This window comes from Melanerpes formicivorus, unplaced genomic scaffold (assembly GCF_026170545.1).
Source record: "Melanerpes formicivorus ecotype bairdi unplaced genomic scaffold, bMelFor1.0.p_v2 SCAF_107, whole genome shotgun sequence".
NCBI classification, from domain to species: Eukaryota; Metazoa; Chordata; class Aves; order Piciformes; family Picidae; genus Melanerpes; species Melanerpes formicivorus.
In genome coordinates this window covers 596616-620769 of record NW_027142459.1, presented here as the reverse complement: position 1 = coordinate 620769, position 24154 = coordinate 596616, and the positions used below count along the sequence as shown (strand labels likewise).

General features: G+C 46.9%; 1 protein-coding gene across 3 annotated transcripts in view; it reads right to left on the bottom strand.

Moving 5' to 3' along the window:
• The window catches only part of MDGA2 (MAM domain containing glycosylphosphatidylinositol anchor 2), a 353148-nt gene that overhangs the window by 98828 nt on the left and 230166 nt on the right, over window positions 1-24154 (bottom strand). For 2 of the 3 annotated variants that reach the window (XM_068166809.1, XM_068166808.1), the window contains exons 7-8: window positions 20951-21280; window positions 2213-2506 (exon numbers count right to left, since the gene is read on the bottom strand). In XM_068166809.1, the coding sequence (XP_068022910.1) occupies window positions 2213-2506; window positions 20951-21280 (624 nt within the window). The remainder of the gene's footprint in view (window positions 1-2212; window positions 2507-20950; window positions 21281-24154) is intronic. The other variant, XM_068166811.1, reaches the window with a different exon arrangement.

Here is a 24154-nt window from a genome sequence, read left to right as displayed (position 1 = left end):
AATGCATCACTAAAAATACATTTAAGAAGAACTGGGTTTATTTTTTATTTCTTTTTTTTCTTTTTTTTTTTTGTCACCAGAAATATATTTTACAATAGTGAAAAAAAGCAAATCAGCCACCAGCTGTTGGGGTCAAAAGGAGTCATCCCACTGGGTTCAGAAGGGTCTGGTTTACAGCCTGAGGAACCTGCCCTGGCATAACTTGAAGCCATTTCCTCTTGTCTGTCACTTGTTACTTCAGAAAAGAGACCAACCACCGCCTCACTCCAGCCTCCACTCGAGGAGAGCAAGAGGGTCTCACAGAATCACCAAGGTTGGAAGAGACCTCAAAGATCATCAAGTCTCCTTTCAGTCTACTCTTTTTCAGTTCCTTCAGCCACTCTCACAAGACACATCCTCCAGACCCTTTACCAGCTTCTCTGGAAGCGCCCTTGGAGTGAGGGGCCCAGAACTGAAGAATTCAAGGTATGACTTCAGAAGTGCTTTATTCAGAAAGTGTTTTAAGTAATTTTCTGCAGTCCCTTGACATGGAGCAAAAGACGCCTCTGATCCTCCTTTACATTCAGTGAAATTAGTCCTAATGCACATCAACCCACAACCAGGAGAGTCATAGAATTGTTTCAGTTGGAAAAGACCTCTAAGACCATTGAGTCCAACCACCAAAACTCAACACCATCATGGCCATTAAACCATGTCCCAACTTGCCATGTCCACACATTTCTTGAACACTTCCAGGGATGAGGACCCCATCCCCTCCCTGAGCAGCCTGTTCCAATGCCTGACCACTCTTGCAGGAAAGAAATAGTTCCTAATGTCCTACCTGAACCTCCCCTGGCACAATATCAGGCCACTTCTTCTAGTTCTATCACCTGATATTATGCAGAAGAGACCAACTCCCGCCTCATGCCAACCTCCTTTCAGGGAGTTGTAGAGAGCAATGAGGTCTCCACTCAGCCTCCTCTTCTCCATAATAAACAACCCCAGCTCCCTCAACCTCTCCTCATAAGAGGAACCCATTTAAGAAGGCTCCAGCTTGTCTGCAGCCTTGGCCCTTGGAAGAATCTTGATGTCACCAATCCACATGACTGCTGGCTGGGCCAGAAGGATGCTTTGATAAAACAAATCTCTGCCAGAACATCAACAAATAGCTCTGATAAAATAACTGCAGATACCACAACATGTAATTGAGTGCATCAATAATTTGTTACACAACAGACCTTGGGAAAAACAAATCAGTTGATTATTAGCAATAACTGGAGATATGGCAGCATCTGATCCCCGGAGGCGCCAAATGAAGTCACTTCTGCTGTGCATTGTTAAAAGCAAATCTGCCATAAAATTTGGCAGCTGGAACCAGAAGTGATTACGGTCAGTGCTATGAGTTCCCAGCTCAGTTTCTGCTCACTGAGGCACTTTCTGAAGGTCAGGGCAGGTTTGCACAGCCAAGGGATGCTGCTAGCAGGGAGAAGCTGACGGGGAGGGTTCCTGCCAAGGGCTGGGCTGCAGAAAACCACTGGCTGAGACTTGCTCCTTTGCACACCAAGAGCACTGCCATAGCTTGTGCCCCAGATTGGGTGGCAGGAAGGCAGAAGTGGCACAAACAGGGAGGTGTGGCCAGGACAGGTGACCCTCAGCTGCCCATGGGTGACATGTTCAGGAGCAAGCTGAGGGATCTCCAGGGCCAAATCTCTTCTTCCCTGGCTGGTGTCCCAGAAGGAATACATCCCTTCTGCCTTTCATCCCCATCCCTGTGTTCTTCAATCCAGTTTCACAGCCCAGAATCCTTGAAAAGACCTCTCAGATCATCAAGTCCAACTGTCAACCTAAGACCACCACGGCCATTAAACCATGTCCCAAAATGCCATGTCCACACATTTCTTGAACATCTCCAGGGGTGGTGGCTCCACCACCCCCTGGGGCAACCTACCTCAATGCCTGACCAAAACAAACAAGCAAACAAACAAAAAAACCCAAACAAACAAAAAAGACCAAAAAACCCAGCATTGGGAACACAGTGATTGCTTCACACTTCTTTTAGAATCCAAATGAGACTCCTATTAATTTACATGAAAATAATGGAACCTCAGAATCAAAGGACGTGGCAAGAAATAGACAACATCCACAAGATTTCCTTCAACATATTTAGGAGAGAATTAAAGACATTTCTTTGCGTCAGAAGAACCACAAGGAATGAAAATCAGGGTCTACTTACACTGTACAATCAGCTGGACCAAAGCTTCTCTGGGTTTGACGTTAAACCCATTGTATTGGCTGGTCTGGCACCTGTAGGTCCCCGTCATCTCCCTGGATACGTTCACTATCCTCAGAATCCCATCATAGCTCTCTGTCTGCATCCCCCCGTCTGGCATCGTCACCTCCTTGTCAGCTCGGGACCACAGAATGATGGGCTTGGGCTTCCCGGTCACCTGGCACTGCAGCTCGATTGTGTCCCCTTCCCGGGTAACCAGGGGTGACTTTTCTTGAGGAACAGTCAAATTGGGTGGGACTTCAAAAGACAAAAAGAGACAGTTCAACAATTAGCATTCTGGAGAGACAGAATCATGGACTCATAGAATCATGGACTCGTGGAATCATGGAATGGTTTGCATTGGAAGAGACCTTCAGTATCATCAAATCCAACTGTCAATCCATTAGTGCCAGGTCACCACTAAACCATGTCCCTCAGCACCACATCTTTGAAACCAATCCAGGGACGGGGAATCCACCATCACCCTGGGCAGCCTGTTACAGGATTAAGAATGCTTTTGGGGAAGAAATCATTCCTCCTGTCCAACCAAAATCTCCCCTGGTGCATTTTGTGGCAATTTCCTCTTGTCCTATCACTTTTTCCTTGGGAGAAGAGACCTAACCCCACCAAACCCCAGCGTCGTTTCAGGGAGATGTAGAGAGCCAGGAGCCTCAACCTCCTTTTCTCCAGACTAAACAAACCCAGGTTCCTCAGATGCTCCTCACCAGACCTATTCTCCAGATCCCTCATCAGCTTCATTGTCCTCTTTGGACACACCCCAGTCCCTCAATGTCATTGTTGGAGTGAGGGGTTCAAAACTGAACCCAGTATTCAAGGTGTGGCCCCACTGGCGCCCAGTACACAGGGCCAATCCCTTCCCTGGTCCTGCTGGCCACACCATTGCTGATCCAGGACAGGATGCTTGTGGCCTTCTTGACCACCTGGGCACATGCAGGCCCTAAGGGAGTTGCTGTTGACATCAGGTGGCTTTGTGGCTAGCAATGACAACTCTACATGAAGAATTAGTTTATAAACAGGGAGCAGTGAGTTGATTGTGACAGTTTAGGCTGTGCCTTTAAGCAAAGATAGCTGCAAAATATTGAAAGACTGTAGTGCTACTGCATTTAGGAGACAAGGTCCTCAGCTGCCTGAAATGGAGAAGACAAGATTTAAGAGCCCCAGCTGTGACACTTATTTGAGTCATAGTCAATCTCTGATGTACCAATGTGGCATACTGGTGTACACCAGCGTGTGTATACAGGTCACAGCCAACACTTTGTCACTGCAAGTTATGATTTCCCTTTTTTACAAGTTTTTGTTGCTAAATCCCTCAATCAGGTCTTTAAGAAATGTGTGGACATGGCATGTGGGGACATGGTTTAATGGCCGTGGTGTTGTTGAGTTGATGGTTAGACTCGATGGCCTTAGAGGGCATTTTAAACCAAAACAGTTCTATGATTGTATGATTTTACAATCAGCTCTGTACTCAAGATCTGAAACCAAAGACTTATTGGCATATTTCTATCAATATATTTGGGTTTTTTTGTTTTTCTGCTAACAAATCCAGAAGGAATATGGGAACAACTGCTTCCAGGAGGAGTTGGCCCCCTGGTACTACAGTAAAGAGAGTTGGTGATGACCAAGAACACATCTTCTTCCTCTCCACATCCCTCCAAGAGTGAGTCTTTGTAATTGTCTCTTCAATTTATCACAGAATCATAAAATTGCAGAATCACAGAATAGTTTGGGTTGGAAGGGACCTTTAAAGGTCCAACCCCCCTGCAGTCAGCAAGGACATCTTCAACTACAGCAGATTGCTCAGAGCCCCAAACAACCTGACCTGGAATGGTTCCAGGGATGGGGCAGCTACCACCTTTCTGGGCAACCTGGGCCACAGTCTCACCACACTAAGCATCAAACTTTCTTCCTTAGATTTGGTCTAAGCCTCCTTCCTTTAGTTTAAATCATCACCACCTGTCCTGTCACAACAGGTCCTGATAAGAAGTCTGCCATCATTCTTCCCATCCTCTTTCAGTGCTGAAAGGCCTCAAGAAGGTGTCCCCAGAGTCAACGCCAAGAATGACAAAATACACCCTGCACCATAACTCTTTGCTACAAGAAAAAATAGTCCAAGTAACTATTTTAAGGACCCTGGAGACAGAAACAACAGACTTGTACCAGTGAGGAACCATTCCAGTTTTCCCCTGGGATCTACCCTGTGTCTGCAGACCTGACAAGCCTGCTAGGAATCAGACTTTCAGTCATGGGCTTTCACAGGTTCCAAAAGGCTGGTTTCAGCTGTTTTGAAAGCTTTAATAGCTCCTTCTGAATCTGGTGGGACAAGTAAAAGTGGAAATAATGCTGGGGGGTTGGGGTTTTTGTGGGGTTTTGTTTGTTTGGTTGGTTTGGTTTGTTTTGTTTTCCTACAGGAGAGTAAAGGGAAAAATATTCTATACTTTAAGAAGAAAAACACACACACACACACAAAGAAAGGGAATGCTTAATAAGACATTCCCAACATTAATAAGTCATTCCTATTTTTCACTTATGTTCATGTGAGCCACAGCACATCCTAAGCACGAGAGCCTTGGGTGACTTGGAAGGAGCCTAGAGAACCACACCATGACAATGCCCAAAATACCCTGGTGAGGAAGGGCTGCAGGACATGAGATGGTCCACCTCAGCAAAGGGAGGGTGGTAATGTCCCAGTCAGAGGTAAATCAGCACTAATTCTGCTGAGCTCAGTGCATTCCCAGCTCAGTCGCTGCTCACTAAGGCTCATTTTGAAGTTCAGGGCAGGTTTGCACAGCTAGGGGCTGCTTCTAGCAGGGAGAAGCTGATGGGGAGACGTCCTGCCAAGGGCTGGGCTGCAGAAAGCCTTTGCCTGAGACTTGCTCCTCTGCACACCAGGAGCACTGCCATAGCTTTTGCCCCACTTTGGGGGACAGGAAGGCAGATGTGGCACCTGTGGGGAGGAGTAGCTAGGACAGATGGCCCTCAACTGCCCAAGAAGGGATTGCGTTCCATGGAGGGCATCTTCAGGAGACAGCTGAGCCATCCCCACAGTCAAGCCTCTTTTTCCCTAGCTAGTGTCCCAGGAGGATTCTGTTCCTTCTGTCTTTCATCCCAATCCCTCTGTTCCTGAAGGTTGTTCCAGAATCCAGCTCCTGACTCCAGTTCCCATCTGCTGCTGAATCCAGTCTGGGACTTACTCAGTGCTTGTCCCCAGAATCAGTGGTGCTAAGGGTGCTGTCATTGCCATCAGGACAATGGGTTGGCTCTCAGTTTGTGTCTCTGTGTCTATATTCTATGAGTTTGTTCTTCTTTCTGTCCCAGCTGGCTGAGTTTCTTTCCCAGTCCATCAGTTTCTCTGCTGTCCTCCCTTTTTCTTCCATTTGGGAAGGCAGAGGGTTCATGGAGAATCTGTGGCACTTGTAGCCAGCCCTGCCCCTGTCCTTTGATAGATCCAAAGTTGTGAAAGCAGCCTTGTCAGAGCTCTACCAGAGCTCAGAAAGAAAATACAGAGGGAAAAGTGTGCTGAAGGTGGACAGGGATGATAAAGGAATGACAGATGAGCTCTGCTCTGGGATTCTACAGGCTACTCTGCTTGCATTCCTCCATCAGCATGTGCCCTTGTGGACATGGCACTTTGGGACACTGTTAATGGAAATAGTGGTGTTGGGTAGATGGCTAGACTGGATGATATTACAGGTCTTTTCCAACTAAAAATATTCCATGATTCTATGATTCCCTCTCCCTCATTCCTATATTCCATGCTTTTGCTGTGCAGTCTATAGCATTCTTGTTGGACTTCTACCTGCCAGGTGCTTTTGGTGGGGCTCCTCCACTTTGTCTCCTGAAAGTGAGCACATCAAATAGCCACCAAACAGCTCCTTTCTAAGGAAAAGCTCTATGAAAGCACAGAGTAAATTGGGATGAAAATGGAGTTCCAAGGAGGACAATAGAGTTTAAAGAGAAGCTTTGAAAGCACATTGTGCCCTGCCTGCAGGAAGGAAGGAGCTTCCTTCTGAAGATGTTTTCCAGCTCACCTGGTTTGTGGCCTCTCAGCTTAGTTGAAATGATACAACAGATCTGCCTGGATCAGTAAAACAACATGTGTATTGTTCCTTGTTCCTCTGGGCAGTAGATCTGTTCCCTGCTGTGAATGTGCTTTGATCAAAGCATGTCCCAGTTGGTAGGGATGCTTTAGGCACTCTGGTAGCACTTCTCTTGCTCCCTGTCCCTCTGGCACCTCCAGCTGCCCTGGAGAAACACAACCTTCTGCTGTCTCACAGATTCATTGACCGTGAGAACTGTGAGGTCAAGACCAGGGAGTTACAGCCCTCAAACAAAATACCTGCTGTCAAGAAGGAGAAGGTCTGCTAGCTGTTGTGGAGGAGCCTAAAGCACTGTTGACTCGAAGAATCATACACTCAATAGTTGGTGTAGGAAAGAACCTTAAAGATCACCTTGTTCTCCTCCCTCTCTGCTCTGCCTTAGTGAGGCTACATCTGGAATCCTGGGTCCAGTTCTGGAGTCCCCAGTTCAAAAGAGACAGGGAACTACTGGAGACAGTGCAGTGGAGACTATGCTGATGCTAAGGAGGCTGGAGCATCTCTGTGAGGAGGAAAGCCTGAGAAACCTGGGGCTGTTGAGCCTGGAGAAGAGCAGCCCCAGAGGAGATCTGATCAATGCTAGAGGATGGGGCCAGACTCCTGTTGGTGGTGCCCAGCAACAGGACAAAGGGCAATAGGCACAAACTAAAACCCAGGAAGTTTTATCTGAACAGGAGGAAAGCCTTGTTTGGTGTGAGGGTGCTGGAGCCCTGGAGCAGGATGCCCAGAGAGGTTGTGGAGTCTCCTTCTCCAGAGAGATTCCAAAGCAAGCTGGACATCATGATCCTGAGCAAGCTGCTGTGGTTGCCCCTGCTTGAGAAGGGGGTTTGGACTGGATGATCTCCAGAGGTCCCTTCCAACCCCACCATGATGGGATTCTTTTTCCATGAGAGGAATGTGTGCAGAGATGTATGAATGTAACTAGCGTATCATGAAGTCTTGCTCCCCATGCAGCCACATCATGAGGATGCAGGAAGGCACCAGCCCTGAGCTCCAGCTGTGTGAGCCTGTCAAGAACAATATCCCAGATTGTGAGGCCGGGGACATTCAAAGCAGACTATGAATCATATCAGGAAGAAACCAAGAATAGGTTGCCCAGGGGCGTCACCATCCCTGGAGGAGTTCAAGAAATGTGTGGACATGGCATTTGGGACTTGGTTTAATGGTCATGATGGTCTTGGATTGATGACTGGACTCAACAATCTTAGAGATCTTTCCCAATTGAAACAATTGTATGATTGTATGATTCTGATTCTAATAAAGAACCCTGCTTCTCATGCCCACATTGCTTCTAGAGACATCTGAGAAGTAGAGGAAATGGCAGAGGACATGAACTTTTTGGAAAGAAATATGATGCATGCCAAAAAGGTCCTGTGCAACTGTATGCACATCATTGACTCACTCCATAACTCAGTTTTCCTTCTGAAAATCAGAGATAACAGCACTGCAGAACCTGCACCCTGCCAAGATAAGGGCCACAGAGCAGGAGGTCCTGCAGGCAGGCTGATAAGATAGGTTGGATCAGTGCCCCAGATGGAATGATATCTTCAGATACCCTGACTCCTCTTCTCTCATGGCATATCTGCAACACAACCAGGATGGGTCATGTTGTGAGCCAGCTAAGAGATTAAGATGGTTTGCTGCCTTTGTTAAGGGTCTTGTTAGTGAAAACAGAGAAGGGAGAGAAGAGGGATGAGGAATCTGTCAAAAGAGGTCATCTGATGGATAGTGAAGTAAATAAAGAACCTGGCTGCAGATTTCATCTATTGCATTTGACAGAGTGCCCAACACAAGTGTCTCCCAGCTCCCACCAACTATTTCTCTGTCCCTACCACAGTGGCTGTAGATCCTACATAACATGGATGCTGATTGTCTACTGTCTGATGCAACCTGATAATCACAGAATCACAGAATGCATAGATGACTTGTGAGGGTCCCTTCCAACTCAATGCATTCTATGATTCCATGATTATCATTAATTTAAGGACAAGAGCAAGGTTCTGGACTTGGATTGGAGCAATGCCAGGTAATAATTCAGGCTGAGGGATGAAGAGCTGGTGAGCAGCCCTCTAGAAAAGAACTTGAGTGGTGAGAAGCTGGACATTAGCCAGCACCAGGCACTCACACCCCAGAGCCAGACACGTCCTGGATTGATCCCCAGCAAAGAGGGCTGCAGGTAGAGGGAGGGGATTCTGCCCCTCTGCTCTCTCTGCTGAGACTCCACCTGCAGTGCCAGGGCCAATTCTGGAGTCCTCAGCACAGCAGAGACATGGACCTGTTGGAGTGGGGCCAGAGGAGGCCACAGCAATGATGGGAGGGCTGGAAGCCCTCTGCTGTGAAGCCAGGCTGACAGCTGGGGCTGTTCAGCCTGGAGAAGAGAAGGCTCCAGGGAGGCCTTCTGGTGGCCTTTCAGGGATTCAAGGGGCTGATCAGAAATCTGTGGTCAGAGCTTTGAGCAGGACCTGTTGTGACAGGACAAAGAGTGATGGGTTTGAAACTAAAAAAAGGGAGATTCAGACTTGAGAAAAGGAGGAACTTTTTTCCCACTGAGGATGGTGAGACCCTGGCCCAGGTTGCCCAGAGAGGTGGTAGAAGCCCCATCCCTAGAAGCCTTGCAGGTCAGGATTTTTGGGGCTCTGAGCAGCCTGGTGTGGTTGCAGACATCCCTGCTGACTGCAGGGGGGTTGGACTACATGACTTTCAAAGGTCCTTTCCAACACAATCCTTTTCATGATTCTATTCAGACAGAAGGGCAGCAATGGATCTTTGCTCAGGGAGCAGTTTTGATGGGGTTTCCCTTTTTTCTACCCACTTATTTATTTGCACAAACTCAGAGGTACTTAATTATGTCTGAGGTGTTTAGTCTGCCATCAGATTTGGCTTAAATTAGCTACAGGGTCAGAAAACAGCGGGGGCTGTGAGGGATTGAGAGACACCAAGTGACAGGCACTGGCAGCCTGATCATGTGTGACTTGTGTTCATAAACAATAAAGCTAAAAAAAAAAGCTACAAAAGAAACTCAGATCAATGCAATGTCCACAGAGGAATGAGTAAGATGGGGAAGGATGGAGATAGGTGAGCTAGAGACTAGAGAAGAAAATAGACATTTGAAGCTTTCTTCCCTTATTACAACCCAAGATCTATGGAGATCCCAGGACCAGCAGGCTGAGCCTGTTGTGGAAGAAGCCCCAGCAAGTCTGCAGGAGTAAGGGTGTAGAGATGTAGAATCATTGTGGTTGGAAAAGACCTTTTAGATCATCAAGTTCAATGATTAACCTGCCACTGCCAGGTCACCACTAAACCATGTCCCTCAGCACCACATCTTCACATCTTTGAAATCCCTCCAGGGATGGGGAATCCACCACTGCCTTTGGCAGCCTGTTCCAGGGCTTGGCAACTCTATTGGGGAAGAAATTGTTCCTTATGCCACAGAATCAGAGAACGAATCTGGTTGGAAGGGACTCTCAAAGGTTATCTTGCCCAACTCTCCTGAAGTGAACAGGGACACTGCCAACTAGAGCAGGTCACTCAGGACCCCATCAAGGTTGACTTTGAATGTCTCCGTGATGGGGCTTCAGCCACATCTCTGGGCAACCTTTTCCAGTATTTCACCACTCTCATGTCCAACCTAAGCCTCCCCTGGTGCAACTTGAGGCTATTTCCTTTTGTCCTATCAGTTGCTCCTTGGGAGAAGAGACCAACCCCCACCTCATTTCAACCTCCTCACTGAGAGTTGTGGAGAGCAGCAACAGAAGAAGGATGTCTGGGCAAAGGTGGACAAGCAAAGATGAATCATCAGAAGTGGGTGACCAAGGGGGCACAAGCTACAGTGCATGAGAAAGGTACATGAGCAGAGGTGCATGAATATGTGTGTGCTACCAAAGGTGCAGCCAGTGGGACAAGCAGAGATGGGTGTCAGCCAAGCAAGGAGAAATGAGCAAGGCATTGCCAGCCATACCAAGGTGTTGCCAACTGTTTTTGGGGTGCTGCTGGCCATGGAGGGGCATTGTCAGCTGTGCCAGGATGCTGCCAACTGTGCTATCCTCCCTCTCCCAGCAGATGCTGCTGTGGTACAAGTAGAGCCTGGAGGGGCTCAGGCTTCCTGGATGAGGCATCAGCATGTCTCCTGCAGGACCACCTACAGAACCTGCTGCAATGAAAGGTCAGTTCTTCTCCTGCTTGTCCAGAATGATAAATTAGCTAAATCCTGTGTTGGTAACAACAAATATTATCTTACTCACACAGCAAGTGGCTGAAAGAGTAAGTTACTACTCTTAATAGTTAAATACACTACCTAATGTGGAGTGCTATCACTTGCAAAAACAAAGCATGAGCAACACTAAAGCAGCACCTGCTTTAAAACCATCAACCCAACACAAGAAGGATAGCAGACTGCTGGAGTGGGTCCAGAGGAGGCCACAAAGATGATCAGAAGGCTGGAGCACTTTCCCTATGGGGACAGGCTGAGAGAGTTTGGTCTGTTGAGCCTGGAGAAGAGAAGGCTCCAGGGAAATCTTAAAGCAGCCTTCCAGTACCTGAAGGGAGTCTACAGAAAAGATGAAGAGGGATTTTTTACAAGGGCTTGTGGTGACAGGACAAGGAACAATGGCTTTGAGGTGAAAGAGGGGAGATTTAGACATGATATTAGGAAGAAATTCTTTACAGTCAGGGTAGTGAGACACTGGAATAGGTTGCCTAGGGAGGTTGTGGATGCCCCCTCCTGGGAGGTGTCCCAGGTCAGGTCGGATGGGACCTTAATCAGTGTGGTCTAGTGGGAGGTGTCCCTTGCCATGGATGGGAAGTTGGAACTTCTTTAAACTCTGTTCCAACCCAAAGCATTCCATGATTAGCCTTTAAAACTGGCAGAAACACACACGCACAAAAACAGGGCTACTGTTGATATATTCCTCTCCTGGCTCTTAAATAGAATGGTCTGAGACAACCTTTAATTCCCAAAGTCACTGATGGGCAGAGTCCAACAGGATGGCATTCAACGAGTCCAAGTGCCGGGTGCTGCACTTTGGTCACAAAAACCCCATTCAGAGTTACAGGCTGGGGTCAGAGTGGCTGGAGAGCTGCCAAATGGAAAGGGACCTGGGGGTATTGATTGACAGCCACCTAAACATGAACCATTAGTATGCCCAGGTGGCCAAGAAGGCCAATGGCATCCTGGCCTGCATCAAGAACAGTGTGGCCAGCAGGAGCAGGGAAGTCATTGTGCCCCTGGACTCAGCACTGGTTAGGCCACACCTTGAGTCCTGTGTCTAGTTCTGGGCCCCCCAGTCTAAGAAGGACATTGAGACACTTGAACATGTCCAGAGAAGGGCAACGAGGCTGGGGAGAGGCCTTGAGCACAAGCCCTATGAGGAGAGGCTGAGGGAGCTGGGATTGTTTAGCCTGAAGAAGAGGAGGCTCAGGGGAGACCTTATTGCTCTCTACAACTACCTGAAGGGAGGTTGTAGCCAGGAGGGGGTTGGTCTCTCCTCCCAGGCAACCAGCACCAGAACAAGAGGACACAGTCTCAAGCTGCACCAGGGGAGGTTTAGGCTGGAGGTGAGGAGAAAGTTCTTCACAGAGAGAGTTGTTAGCCATTGGAATGTGCTGCCCAGGGAGGTGGTGGAGTCACCATCCCTGGAGGTGTTTAGGAAGAGACTGGATGTGGCACTTGGTGCCATGGTCTAGTGGGCATGAGGTCTGTGGTGACAGGTTGGACTTGATGATCTTTGAGGTCTCTTCCAACCTTGTTGATTCTATGATTCTAATGTCAGATGGCAGAAGCTATCACTGTACTCATGTTCTCTTTCTTTTTTTTTTTTTTCTTTTTTTGTGCTAAACTGCTCCTGAGGCAGATGTGTCTGAGTGTTACTAGAGCCAAGAAATGAGATTAGACCTTTCTGAGTGTTACTGGAGATACATGGTTTAGCGGTGACCCGGCAGTGTTGGGTTAATGGTTGGACTTGCTGATCTTAAAGGTGTTTTCCAGGCAAAATGACTCTCTGGTAACACTGTAAAACACCACCAGCCTCTGAAGAGACAAATTTTAAACCCAGAACATTCACAGCCAGCAGCAAATTAGCCAAATTAGCTTTCAGTGATCTCACAGGAGTCATGCTGAGGAGCTCCATGAGCCATATGCAACATTAGATGATAAGCTGATTCCACAGCCCTCCAGAGAAGAATAAAAGAGCTGGAAGATGGGAGATTTAGACTGGATATTAGGAAGAAACACAGTGAAAATGGTGCTGAGACACTGGAATAGATTGCTTGGGTCTTGGATGCCCCCTTCTGGAAGGTGGTCAAGGCCAGGCTGGATGGGGCTTTGGGCAAACTGGTCTAGTGGAGGGTATGCTTGCCTATGGCCGGGGGTTGGAACTAGATGATCTTTAAGGTCCCTTCCAACCCAAACCATTCCATGATTCTATGATAAAACAGACTCTGCAATACATGGCCAATAAAGAGGATGTCTAAGTCACAGAATCATAGAATTGTTTCACCTGGAAAAGCTCTCTAAGACCATTGAGTCCAACTATCCACCCAACACCACCATGGCCATTAAACCATGTCCCCAAGTGCTATGCCCACACATTTCTTGAACACTTCCAGGAATGGTGACTCCACCACCTCCCTGGGCAGCCTATTCCAATGCCTGACCACTCCTTCTGGAAAGAAATTTTTCCTAATATCCAACCTAAACTTCCCCTGGCACAACTTCAGGCTATTTCCTCTCATTCTACCACCTGATAGCAGGGAGAAGAGACCAAGCCCCACCTCACTCCAGCCTCCTTTCAGGGAGCTGTAGAGAGTGATGAGGTCTCCTCTCAACCTATTTTTCTCCAGACTAAATAGCCCCAGTTACCTCAGCTGCTCCACACCAGACCTGTTCTACAGATCCTTCACCAGGAACCCAATGCTGGGGAGAGAAGGGCTTGCAGAACAGGAGGTTACCCATCCTCACCCCCATCCTTGCAGGAGCAGGAAGCCAAGGAGGTTTCCAAGAGATGTGATGGGAAGGGACAGCAGCTCCCAGAAACAGAAAAAGAAAACATTCTCTGCACATGGAAATAAAAAGGAAAAGCTCTTGAACAAAATCCAGCATTTCTCTCTCCCTTCTGGTCACCTCTTTCTGTCAGAGATAAATCCCAAAGATAATGGCTCAGAAACAACCCAATCAATTTACTGCCGTAAGGCCACGTCTATCCATTTACTGGTATCTCACGAGGGTTTTGTGCAAATGGCCACCCTGAACAGTGCTTAGGGTTTACAAATATATCATAATTGGTCTACTAATTATCTCCCAAACCCCATTTTCTTCATCATGCAAAGAGCCACTGGTGTGATTTCAATAAACACTGAGAATGAGAATGAAGGTCTCCATAATGTAACATCAAAGGGAGACAAGATGACCAGAGGACACACATTTCACAAATAGACCAAGGCCACATGTCCTAACACATCACCCTGGATGTTTAATTAATTCATTGTTTCAGAGACAGCTGATTAGCTTAACAAGGAAGTCCTCATCATCCTGCAAGGAGGATAGAGCCTCATTTACACTTGTTTGAATCACAGCATCTACCCATTTCTATTATTTTTCCATTGCCCCTAATCCTGTCATTACCTGACACCCTAAAAGTCCCTCACCAGCCCCATTTTCCCCCTTTCTCTTCTCAAAACCCAGAACACCTGGGCTCTGTTGGAGTCTCCTCCCACCTCAGGTGTGGCCACTTGACCTTCCCCACCCACTGCCCTATTTAATCCCCACCAGTAAAGGCAGGAGCCCCAAGCTGAGCCCTTCTGGGCTGGAGGATCCTCCTCTCATCACTGGTGAGTGCCCATGGTGCACACTGGGTGATGGTGGTGGTGACAACAAAGGCCGGGGGGCCTGGTGGCCCCCCGGTTAGGTAGGAACAGCATTGATGATCTCTCCACTATCACAGAGTCATAGAATTGTTGGGGTTGGAAGGGACCTCAAGGATCATCCAGTTCTAACCCCCCTGCCATGGCCAGGGACACCTCACACTACATCAGGTTGCTCACAGCCACATCCAACCTGGCCTTAAAAATCTCCAGGGGTGAGGCTTCCACCACCTGCCTGGGCAGCCTGTTCTAGTGTCTCACCCTAAAAAGTCCCTCCCCAGCTTTCTTGTAGGTCACCTTCAGATAGTGGAAGGCCACAATAAGGTCTCCTTGGAGCCTTCTGTTCTCCACACTAAACAGCTTCAACTCATTTGGTCTGTCCTCACAGCAGAGGAGCTCCACCCCTCTGATCATCCTTGGGTGCCCTTCTCTGGACACCTTCCAGCACCTCCAGATCCTTCCCATAGTAAGGGCTCCAGAACTGGATGGAGACTCCAGGTGGGGTCTCACCAGAGCGGAGTAGAGGGGGAGAATCACCTCCCTCAACCTGCTGGCTATGCTCTTCAGAAACAGTCTCTGGAAGTAAAACCAACCAAATCTATCAACATGAGCAGCCTTGGAAGTGGAACAGGAGATCCAGAGGCCACCAGTCTGCCCTGTGCTGATGCCTAAATATCACATCCCCTCTGGAATGTGCATACCCTAGGGTATACAGAGTGCAACACATTCAGAACATCTTCAAGTTCACCCACAGATGAGGAATTTGGCTGATACCTTTGTCTGGTTTGACACATTTTTGAGGTTGATAAATCTGAGGGATGAGATGTCAGCCAAAGGGATCAGTGTAAGCCTCATGATGTTCAACAAGGCTAAGTGCAAGGTCTTGCTCTTGAGTCAGGGCAACCCCCAGTATCAAGCTGGCAGCTGAAGGGCTGGAGAGCAGTCCTGTGGAGGAGTACTTGGGGGTGCTGGTGGGGGCAAAGCTGGATGTGAGGCAGCACTGTGTCCTCACAGCCAGCTGCATCCTGGGCTGATCCAGGATTGGGGCCAGTGAAGGCCACAGCAATGATAGGAAGCCTGACTGAGAGAGAGTTTGGGCTATTCAGCCTGGAGATGAGAAGGCTCCAGAGAGACCTTTCAGTGCTTATAGGGGCTAATTAGAAAGATGAGGACAGAGTTTTGAGCAGGACCTGCTGTGCCAGGACAAGGGGTGATGGCTTGAAACTAAAAGACGGAGATTCAGGCTGGAGGGAAGGATGAACTCTTTCCCACTGAGGGTGGTGAGACCCTGGTCCACGTTGCCCAGAGAAGAGGTAGATGTCCCATCTCTGGAACCATTTCAGGTCAGGTTGTTAGGGGCTCTGAGCAACCTGCTCCAGTTGCAGATGTCCCTGCTGATTGCAGGGAGGTTGGACTAGATGACCTTGAAAGGTGCCTTCCCACCCAATCCATTTTATGATCTTAGTTGTGCCCACACCGGGCAGGAATGAAACACCACAATGGAATACGGTAGGAAAAGAAGGGCCACCAGCACCTCCCTCCTGGGAGTATCAGCCATCTCCTCCCTCCACTCTTCAAGCAGCAATTCAGAGAATGAAGTAAAACAACCCCCTTGAAATAAGAACTCACTTCACTGCTCAACTCCACCTTGAGGGGGAAGATGTAAAGGGAAGATGCCAGAAGGGGCAGATGTGACATATCCTACTGTGCTGGCACTGATTTTAGGAGAATGAAGATACAGTAGGAGGACCCCTTTTGGACTGAGTAGGCCATACATCACCCAAAGCCTTATTCTTCAGACTTTGAACACAATATTTAAGGCAGAAAACCTGTTACAATGACCAACACACTGTCCTGATCCACCTCTCTCTTTTTGCTCCCCCTGAGTCTGTTTAACTGGGTTCGGGGGGTTGTTGCTGTTGAACATCATCTGCCTTCACAATCCCCATGAGATGTCCACAAAAAGAACAAGAAGAGCCATCCTATGTCTCAGAAACATTTGCCCAGGGTTGATTTTCTGCATGACAGGGCTTTTACAGGGCAAATATTCAACATTTTGAGTATTTTTTCTTCTTTTCCCCCACTATTCAGTGACCTACTTTATGGAGATGTGGAAAGGGGTGGGGTGGTGGTGGAAGGCTGCTGAGGGGATTACTTCAGGTCTGTTTATAGAAGATACTCAGGACATAAATCTCTGCCTTTCATGCTGAAAGCACAACATGTCAAGGAAAGAAACACTCCTGATAAGTGCAGTGCTGAGCGTGCCAGGAGGCTGGCATGTTGCTTGCATTGCCACATATCCCTTTCCTATCTGCTGGAAGACCTAAATGCCTGCCTTCTTTCCTGTGAGTGTTGACTCCAGAAGCAATCACAGAATTGCTTCAGTTAAAAGGGATCCTCAAAGGTCTTCTTGTCCAAGCCCCCTGCAGTCAGTAGGGTCATCTCCAACTACAGCAGATTGCTCAGGGCTTCACTGAGTCTGACCTTGAATGTCTCCAAGGATGAGGCCTTCACCACATCTCTGGGCAATCTGTTGTACCCAGGATGTTGATGAGAAGAAGATCATAAGAACATGATGCTATGCTGTATTTCTGCCTGAGAAATCAAGTGTGATCTGGTGCCTACAACATGTTTCCAAGCTAGTTTTGACTTAGGAACATAAAAAGAGTGGGGGAAGAATCTAAGCTGGTTCTCCTGGAGCCTCTTATCCTACCTACAGTTTGTCAGGGAAGGTTTTCCAGCCACCAAGGCTGACTTTTGGGGGGCAAATTAGGAGGCCTTGTTCATATAACAAAGCTCTAAATATAAAGAGCAATGAGAAGAGAGAGTTGGAGAGATGACAACTACTTGACTTCCAGTCTGTTGCACCATTCTCTGGTCTGTCTGCAGGGGATTTATGTTCGTTCTGGTGTCTAGAGAACATTATGCTGCCTGGCAAGGGAAGAGGAAAGGCAGAATCTGACTGCAGAATATCCTGCAGGACCTATGTAATATCTGTGAGGTATCTGCAGGAACTTTGTTAATCTCAGAAAGAGACAATTCTACTCCAAATGAGCAGACAGGCACCACACAACATTGATACACCAGTGCAAACCCTGGCATTTGGAAAGATATGATTGTGCCTAGGCCTTATGTTCCTAATTACCACAGCAATTACTGATGAATCAGTGATGACCTTCAAAAGCCCACTGAAACCATTTCATCTTCCACTTCACTGGGTAAGGAACTCAGAAAAAGAGACAGAAGTTCTTTTAAAATTAAAAAAAAGGTTGGCCCCAAATTTGAGACACAGAATCCCATCATGGTGGGGTTTGGAAGGGACCTCTGGAGATCATCCAGTCCAACCCCTTTGCTAAAGCAGGGGCACCCACAGCAGCTTGCCCAGCATCACAATGATCAGGTGGCTTTGGAATCTCTGCAGAGAAGGAGACTCCACAACCTCTCTGGGCAGCCTGCTCCAGGGTTCCAACACCCTCACAACAAAGAAGTTTCTCCTCACCTTCAGATGGAATCTTCTGGGTTCTGGTTTGTTTCTGTTGCCCCTTGTCCTGATACTGGGCACAGGTATCAAGTTTGGAATCTCCATGTGTGTCCATTTTGCTTCTGTGGCCACTATCTCAAGCACATAGCTTTACTTCCTAGCTCTTATTTAAACCCCAGCTCAGGCCTGTCTTGTCTCCCTGTCTCTGTGTAAATAATATTCTTTGTCAAATCCTTTAAGTGGCCAAACCACCCAGACTGATGTCTGAAGCAAAGTGGTGATCAGATGGGATCTATGTTTCTAGCAGGATATTGAATCATAGAATGCCTTGGGTTGGAAGGGACCTTTAAAGTTCATCTTGGCTAAATCCTTGCAGCCAGCAAGGACATGTCCAACTACAGCAGGTTGCTTAGAGCCCCATTAAGTCCAACCCTGAACATTTCCAGGCATGAGGTCTCCACCACCTTCCCACATAATCCATTCCAGTGTTCCACTGCCCCCATACTAAAGAACTTCTTCTTAATGTCCAATCTAAATCTACTCTGTTCTAGTTTCAAACCACCGTTCCTCATCCTGTCATCACATAACCTTGGAAACAGCCCTTCCCCAGCTTTCTTGTAGACTCCCTTCAGGTACTTGAAGGCTACCAGAAGGTCTCTGTGGAGCCTTCTCTTCTCCAGGATGACCAATCCTAACTTTCCCAGCCTGTCTTTGTTAGGCTTCAGCCCTCTGATCATTTTGTGGCCTCCTCTGGACCTGTTCCATCAGATCCATGTCCTCCTTGTGTTCAGGGCCATGTGTTGGGCAGGCTCTTGTATTCTAATTTCCCAGGAGGTGTTCAAGGCCAGGTTGGATGAGGCCTTGGACAACCTGGTCTAGTGGAAGGTGTCCCTGCCCATGGCAGGCGGGGTTAGAACTGACTGATCTTTAAGGTCCCTTCCAACACAAACCATTTTGTGATTACATGAATCTAACCAATAATTTATCATGAAACAGTATCAAGAGGGATTATTTAGATGTGATATTGAATCCTAGTTGGAAGGCACCCTCTAGAGTCATCCTGTCCAGCCCCCCTGTGGTGAGTAGGGACATCTAATTGCAAAGCAGTTCTGATGGTGTAAAATTTGGAGAAGAGAGCTATGGATGTTCTCTTTGAGGCAAAAGTGTGCTTTTAATCTTTCTGCAAAAGCAGAAAGCATAAACTTGAATGTGTTTGGTAAAAAGGGGTCAGTAGATGCCTATTAAACATCTTTCTTCCATGCTAGAAAAATGTTTTCCAGTGTGTTCTTTGTTGTCTTACTTCTAAACGTCGATCCCCAGTGGGTAACAAGCAGGATCTGAGAAACACAGCAACTGTTCATATGAAAGACAGGAGGGAGAATAGAGATAAGATCCACACAACTTCCCCCTCTATTTCAACATAAAATAGGTTCTGAAAACAAAAATGCCCTTTTTTTTGTTATCCTTCTCTCCAGAAATCCACCAGCACTAACTCCCTCCTTTTTGTGATTGCAACTCTTTTTTTCGCCCCCTGTCTGCCCCCCTGTCCCCCCCAGTGTTTTCTGGATCATTTTATTTACATGGATTAGATATTAAAGACAACTATTGGGATGAAAATCAAAAATATCTGTTAGTTCCACATCAGCTCTCAGCAACTGGAGAAGAGGAGGCTAAGGGAAGACCTCACTGCTGTCTATAGCTCCAGGAAAAGGAGGTTGGATAGAGCTGGGAGTTGATCTCCCCTCCCAAGTATGAGGAGATAGAATGAGAGGAAATGGCTTGAAGTTGTGCCAGGGGAGCTTTAGGTTGGATATTAGGAAAAATGTCTTTGCTGACAGAGTGGTCAGGCATTGGAACAGGGTGCACAGGGAGGTGGTGGAGTCTCCATCCCTGGAGGGACTGAAGAGAGGCGCAGATGTGGTGCTGAGTGACCTTGTTTAGTGGTGAACTGACAGTGCTGGGTTAATGGTTGGACTTGATTTCAAAAGTCTCTTCTAGTAAAGACAATTCTGTATTTCCACTATTGTGTGACATATTCGTACTCTATCCCTGCTCTGTATTATCAGTTAAATTATTAGCCATGGCTCCAGCCGTGAAAGAGAAACTTTTCTATCGCTGATCTGGAAATACACTTAATAGAGCCCTTCAGCCTTTTGCTTCTTGGCAGTAGCACGGTGAACCATCATTCTATCTTTAAGAAAACAGAGATGCTTCCTCAGCACCTGCTGTCCAATTAGATGAAGAGGAGGATGGGCCCAGCCTTTTCAGTGGTTCCCAAGGACAGGACAAGGGTTAACAAGGCACAAAATTAAACATAAGAAATTCCATCGAAACATGAAGAGGAACTTGTTTAATTTAAGGGTGATGGAACACTAGAAAAGGCTTCCCAGAAAGGTGGTGGAGTCTCCACCTCTGGATATATTTGATACTCACCCAGACCTGTTCCTTTTCTAGGTGAGCCTGCCTTGACAGGGTGGTTGGACATGATGTTCTCTATCATTCTGCAATTCTGTGATTCAGTTTGGTTAACATAAAACACCATCCTTTCTCTCCTTGTATCTTCCTACTGCTTGTTTTTTTTTTTTTCCACAATGCTGAATGCCCCAAAGTCCTAAATGAAGGCCAAAGTCCTTTTATAGAAGCAATAAATTTTCTGACAGTAAAAAAGGACATGTCTGGGTAAATTGGATATTAGTGTCTTCTTGGGAGAGTGCACCATGTGCCACTTACTCAAGTTTCTGACCTTTAATCAAAACAATTCTGCCACTGGTCTAGGACCTGCTGAGTATTTAAGGAAGGCTTTATGCTGAGACTGGTGAAACCCTGTCCCAGTGGCTCAGGGAGGTGGTGGAATCACCATCCCTGGAGGTGTTCAAGAAGCATGTGGGCATGGCACTTTGGGACATGGTTTAATGTCCATGGTGGTGTTGGCTTGAGGTTAGACTCAGTGATTGTAGGTCTTTTCCAACCCAAGCAATTCTATGATTCTATGCCTCCATCCCAGAACCATCCCAGGTCAGGTTGTGTGGGCCTCTGAGCAAGCTGCTTGAGTTGCAGATATCCCTGAAGACTGCAGAGGGGTTGGACTGGATGAGTTTTAGAGGTTCCTTCAAACCCAAACCATTCTATGAGTCTACGATACCCTCATGATGAGAAGTGCTCTGTGTGTATGCCTTGTATCCTTGAGTCAAGGAAAGCCACATCTTGACTGTATCCAACTTAAACTGACACCAAAGGCAACCTCCTTACCTGTACTGCTGGAGATGTTGACATCAATGCTGATATCTGATATTCCACCTCCCTTCAGCGACGCCACACATGTGTATGTCCCAAAGTCAGTGAACTTTAAGTCAATGATGTCCAGGTTTGTGGTGCCAGGTGAAACATCAGGATCAGTCTGTGTGATGACCATCCTCTCAGAGCTTCTCAGGGGACGTCCATTTTTAAACCAGCTGAACATCAGCTCTTCTGAAGGGATGGCTTCCACCTGGCAGGAGATTTTCACCTCTCGCCCAATCTGGATGTTGTCATCTTTGTGGTATGGGTCAGGTGTGATCCAGAAGCGTCCTTTTTTTAAAGCTGAAAAATGTCAAAAATATAAAATAATCCAAGTTTGCTGTAATAAAGCACACACTTTGCATATTCAGATTTTGCCAAGACTGTTTTTATGCCTACACTCCACTTTATGACTATGTATGAGTTTAGCAATCCAGAGCAAGCAATCTGGTGAATGGCCTTGAACACGAGTCTTATAGGGAGCAGCTGAGGGAACTGGGCTTATTTAATCTTCAGAAGAGGAGGCTGAGGGGAGACCTTCTGGCTCTCTACAGCTCCCTGAAAGGAAGTTAGAACCAGGGAACTGGTCTCTCCTCGCATGCAACTAGTGACAGGACAAGAGGAAATGGCCTGAAGTTGTGCCAGGTAAGTTCAGGTTGGACATAAGGAAAGAAATCCTCACAGCAAAGGTTCCCAGGTACTAGAACAAGCTTCCTAGCTAGGCACCATCCCTGGAGGCATTTAAGAGACATGCATCTTTTAAGTAGGGTTTAGTGTCAGTGACTTAGTCACAGTGGTGGGATTGTGAGCTCTAGCCAAGCAGCTGGACTTGATGATCTCAAAGGTCTCTTCCAACCTCAACAGTTCTATGATTTTCTGATTCTTTGACAAGGGCTGATGGTTTTAAACTAAAAGAGAGAGATTTAGGCTGGAGAGAAGGAAGAACTTTTTTCGCACTGAGGATAGTGAGACCCTGGCCCAAGTTGCCCAGAGAGATGGTAGATGCCCCATCCCTGGAACCACTCCACATCAGAGTGGTGGACTCTAGGACCAGAGTGGTCTGGGACTCTAGGCAACCTGATCTAGCTGAAGGTGCTGAGCAACTGGATCTAGTTAAAAGTGTTGCTATTCACTGCAGAAGGGTTGGACTAGATGAACTTTAAAGGTTCCTTCCAACCCAAACCATTCTGTGATGCTTGGAAGATCACCGAAGCTGCAAATGAACACATTTAGAATGTGGCCAATTTTTTTTTGTAGGATCAAATCTTGATCAATTATTATCACACAGTGGACACCACTGAAGTACTTGTCATCTCCAAAATGAACAAGAGGGAAGTCAGAGCACCAAAATCTAAGCTGCTGCTAATCCAGAGTAACTAAAATAATTCATGAACCTTCCATGTTTGTTAGCTGTTTCTGGAGGTGTTTACAAGCCCTTCTTCACCCCCCTGCTATCAGAACACTGGGAGACTAGAAAATAGAGGTATCAACCTAACATCACTAATACAACCAACAGTGTCATCTCCAATCTATGTGAAAACAAACATGCCATGCAAAACAGGTTTGTGCCAGCTGCTTAAGTGAGAGGAGGTAAGCAGATGCCTGAGGCTACAGTCTGCCCCAGTTTGCACACTGTTCTCCATCTCCAGGGCTGCCTGGAGGCTGGATGCCTTATCCCACCTAACAGCTGAGCAGCAGCAGCTGACTGAGATGCATGGTCCAGGTGAAAAAACTGCTGCCAGCTCTGAAAGTTGAGGGGGATGAAAGTATGTTTTTAGGTGATGGTCAATAGAAAAAGGCCAAAAAATGCTCTTCTGAGATGCAACCATGCAGGAGAGTCACTCACCATCCCTGGCAGGATCTAAAACATATTTAGATGTGGTGCTGAGGGACATGGTTTAGTGATGACCTGGATTAAAAGTTGAACTTGATGGGCTTAAAGGTCTCTCTTCACCAAAATGATTCTATGATTCTATCACCACAGTCCTCTTGGTTGCATTTCCTCAGCCAGGCATTATCAGATGAAGATAACCCTTTTCATACTCAGAAGAAACCTGAGGCTGAAGGTTGCACACACAGCTGAAGGAATCACAGAATCACCAAGGTTGGAAGATGTGGCACTCTGGGACATCATCATGGAGGTGTTGGTTAGAAGGTTAGACCTGATGATCTTAGAGGTCTTTTCCAACCTTAGTGATTCTATGAAGAATATTATAATTTAGAGAGGCACAGTGTATCCCAACAATCTGTGTCTGCATCCAAGGCTATCCATGCCTGGAATACAAATTAAATTAAACCTCTAACCCACAGCAAAGCACAGATCAGGAAGTCTCAGGATTTCACATAAGCACTCAGATGCAGAGGAGATTTTTGAGGCCCTCTCAAAGGCTGACTCAGTGCTCAGGAGTGTCCTACACTCACGTAGAGACACAGCAACTTGAAAACTATTATTTCACAGAATCACAGAATGGTGGGGCTTGAAAGGGACCTCCAGAGATCAGAGAAGAATAGACCCCGGGGAGACCTTGTAGTGGCCTTCCAGTGCCTGAAGGGCTACAAGAAAGCTGGGGAGGGACTTTTCACAAGGGCTTGTAGTGATAGGAAAGATGCAATGGCTTTGAACTGGATTTAGATTGGAAATTAGGAAGAAATTCTTTACAGAGGGAGTGGTGAGACACTGGAACTGGTTGCCCAGGGAGGTTGTGGATGCCTCCTCCCTGGAAGTGTTTAAAACCAGGCTGGCTGAGGCCTTGAGTGCTGTGGTCTAGTGTGAGGTGGCCCTGTGCATTGCAGGAGGGCTGGAACTAGATGAACTTTCAAGGTCCCTTCCAACCCAAACCACAAGATTCTATGATCGAGTCCAACCCTCCTGATAAAGCAGGTTCCCACTATCTTCCCAGTGAAACCAACATCTTTTACTATCAGATCTACTGCACGAGAGTAAAATTCTACTGCAACTCTCTTATCTGATGCTTCTTGTTGCTCTTTAAATGAGCATAAAATCATCCAGAAACCATCACCATTTACATCAATAAAGTGATTGCTCTCAAGCAGTGTTTGCATGATACTTACTTCAGCAATAGTGTTTCTGCATCAGCCATTAAGTCTTCCAAACACACATATATTTTGCTGTGTTGAATATAAAATGCTACTTATACAATCCCAAGATCCCTATCC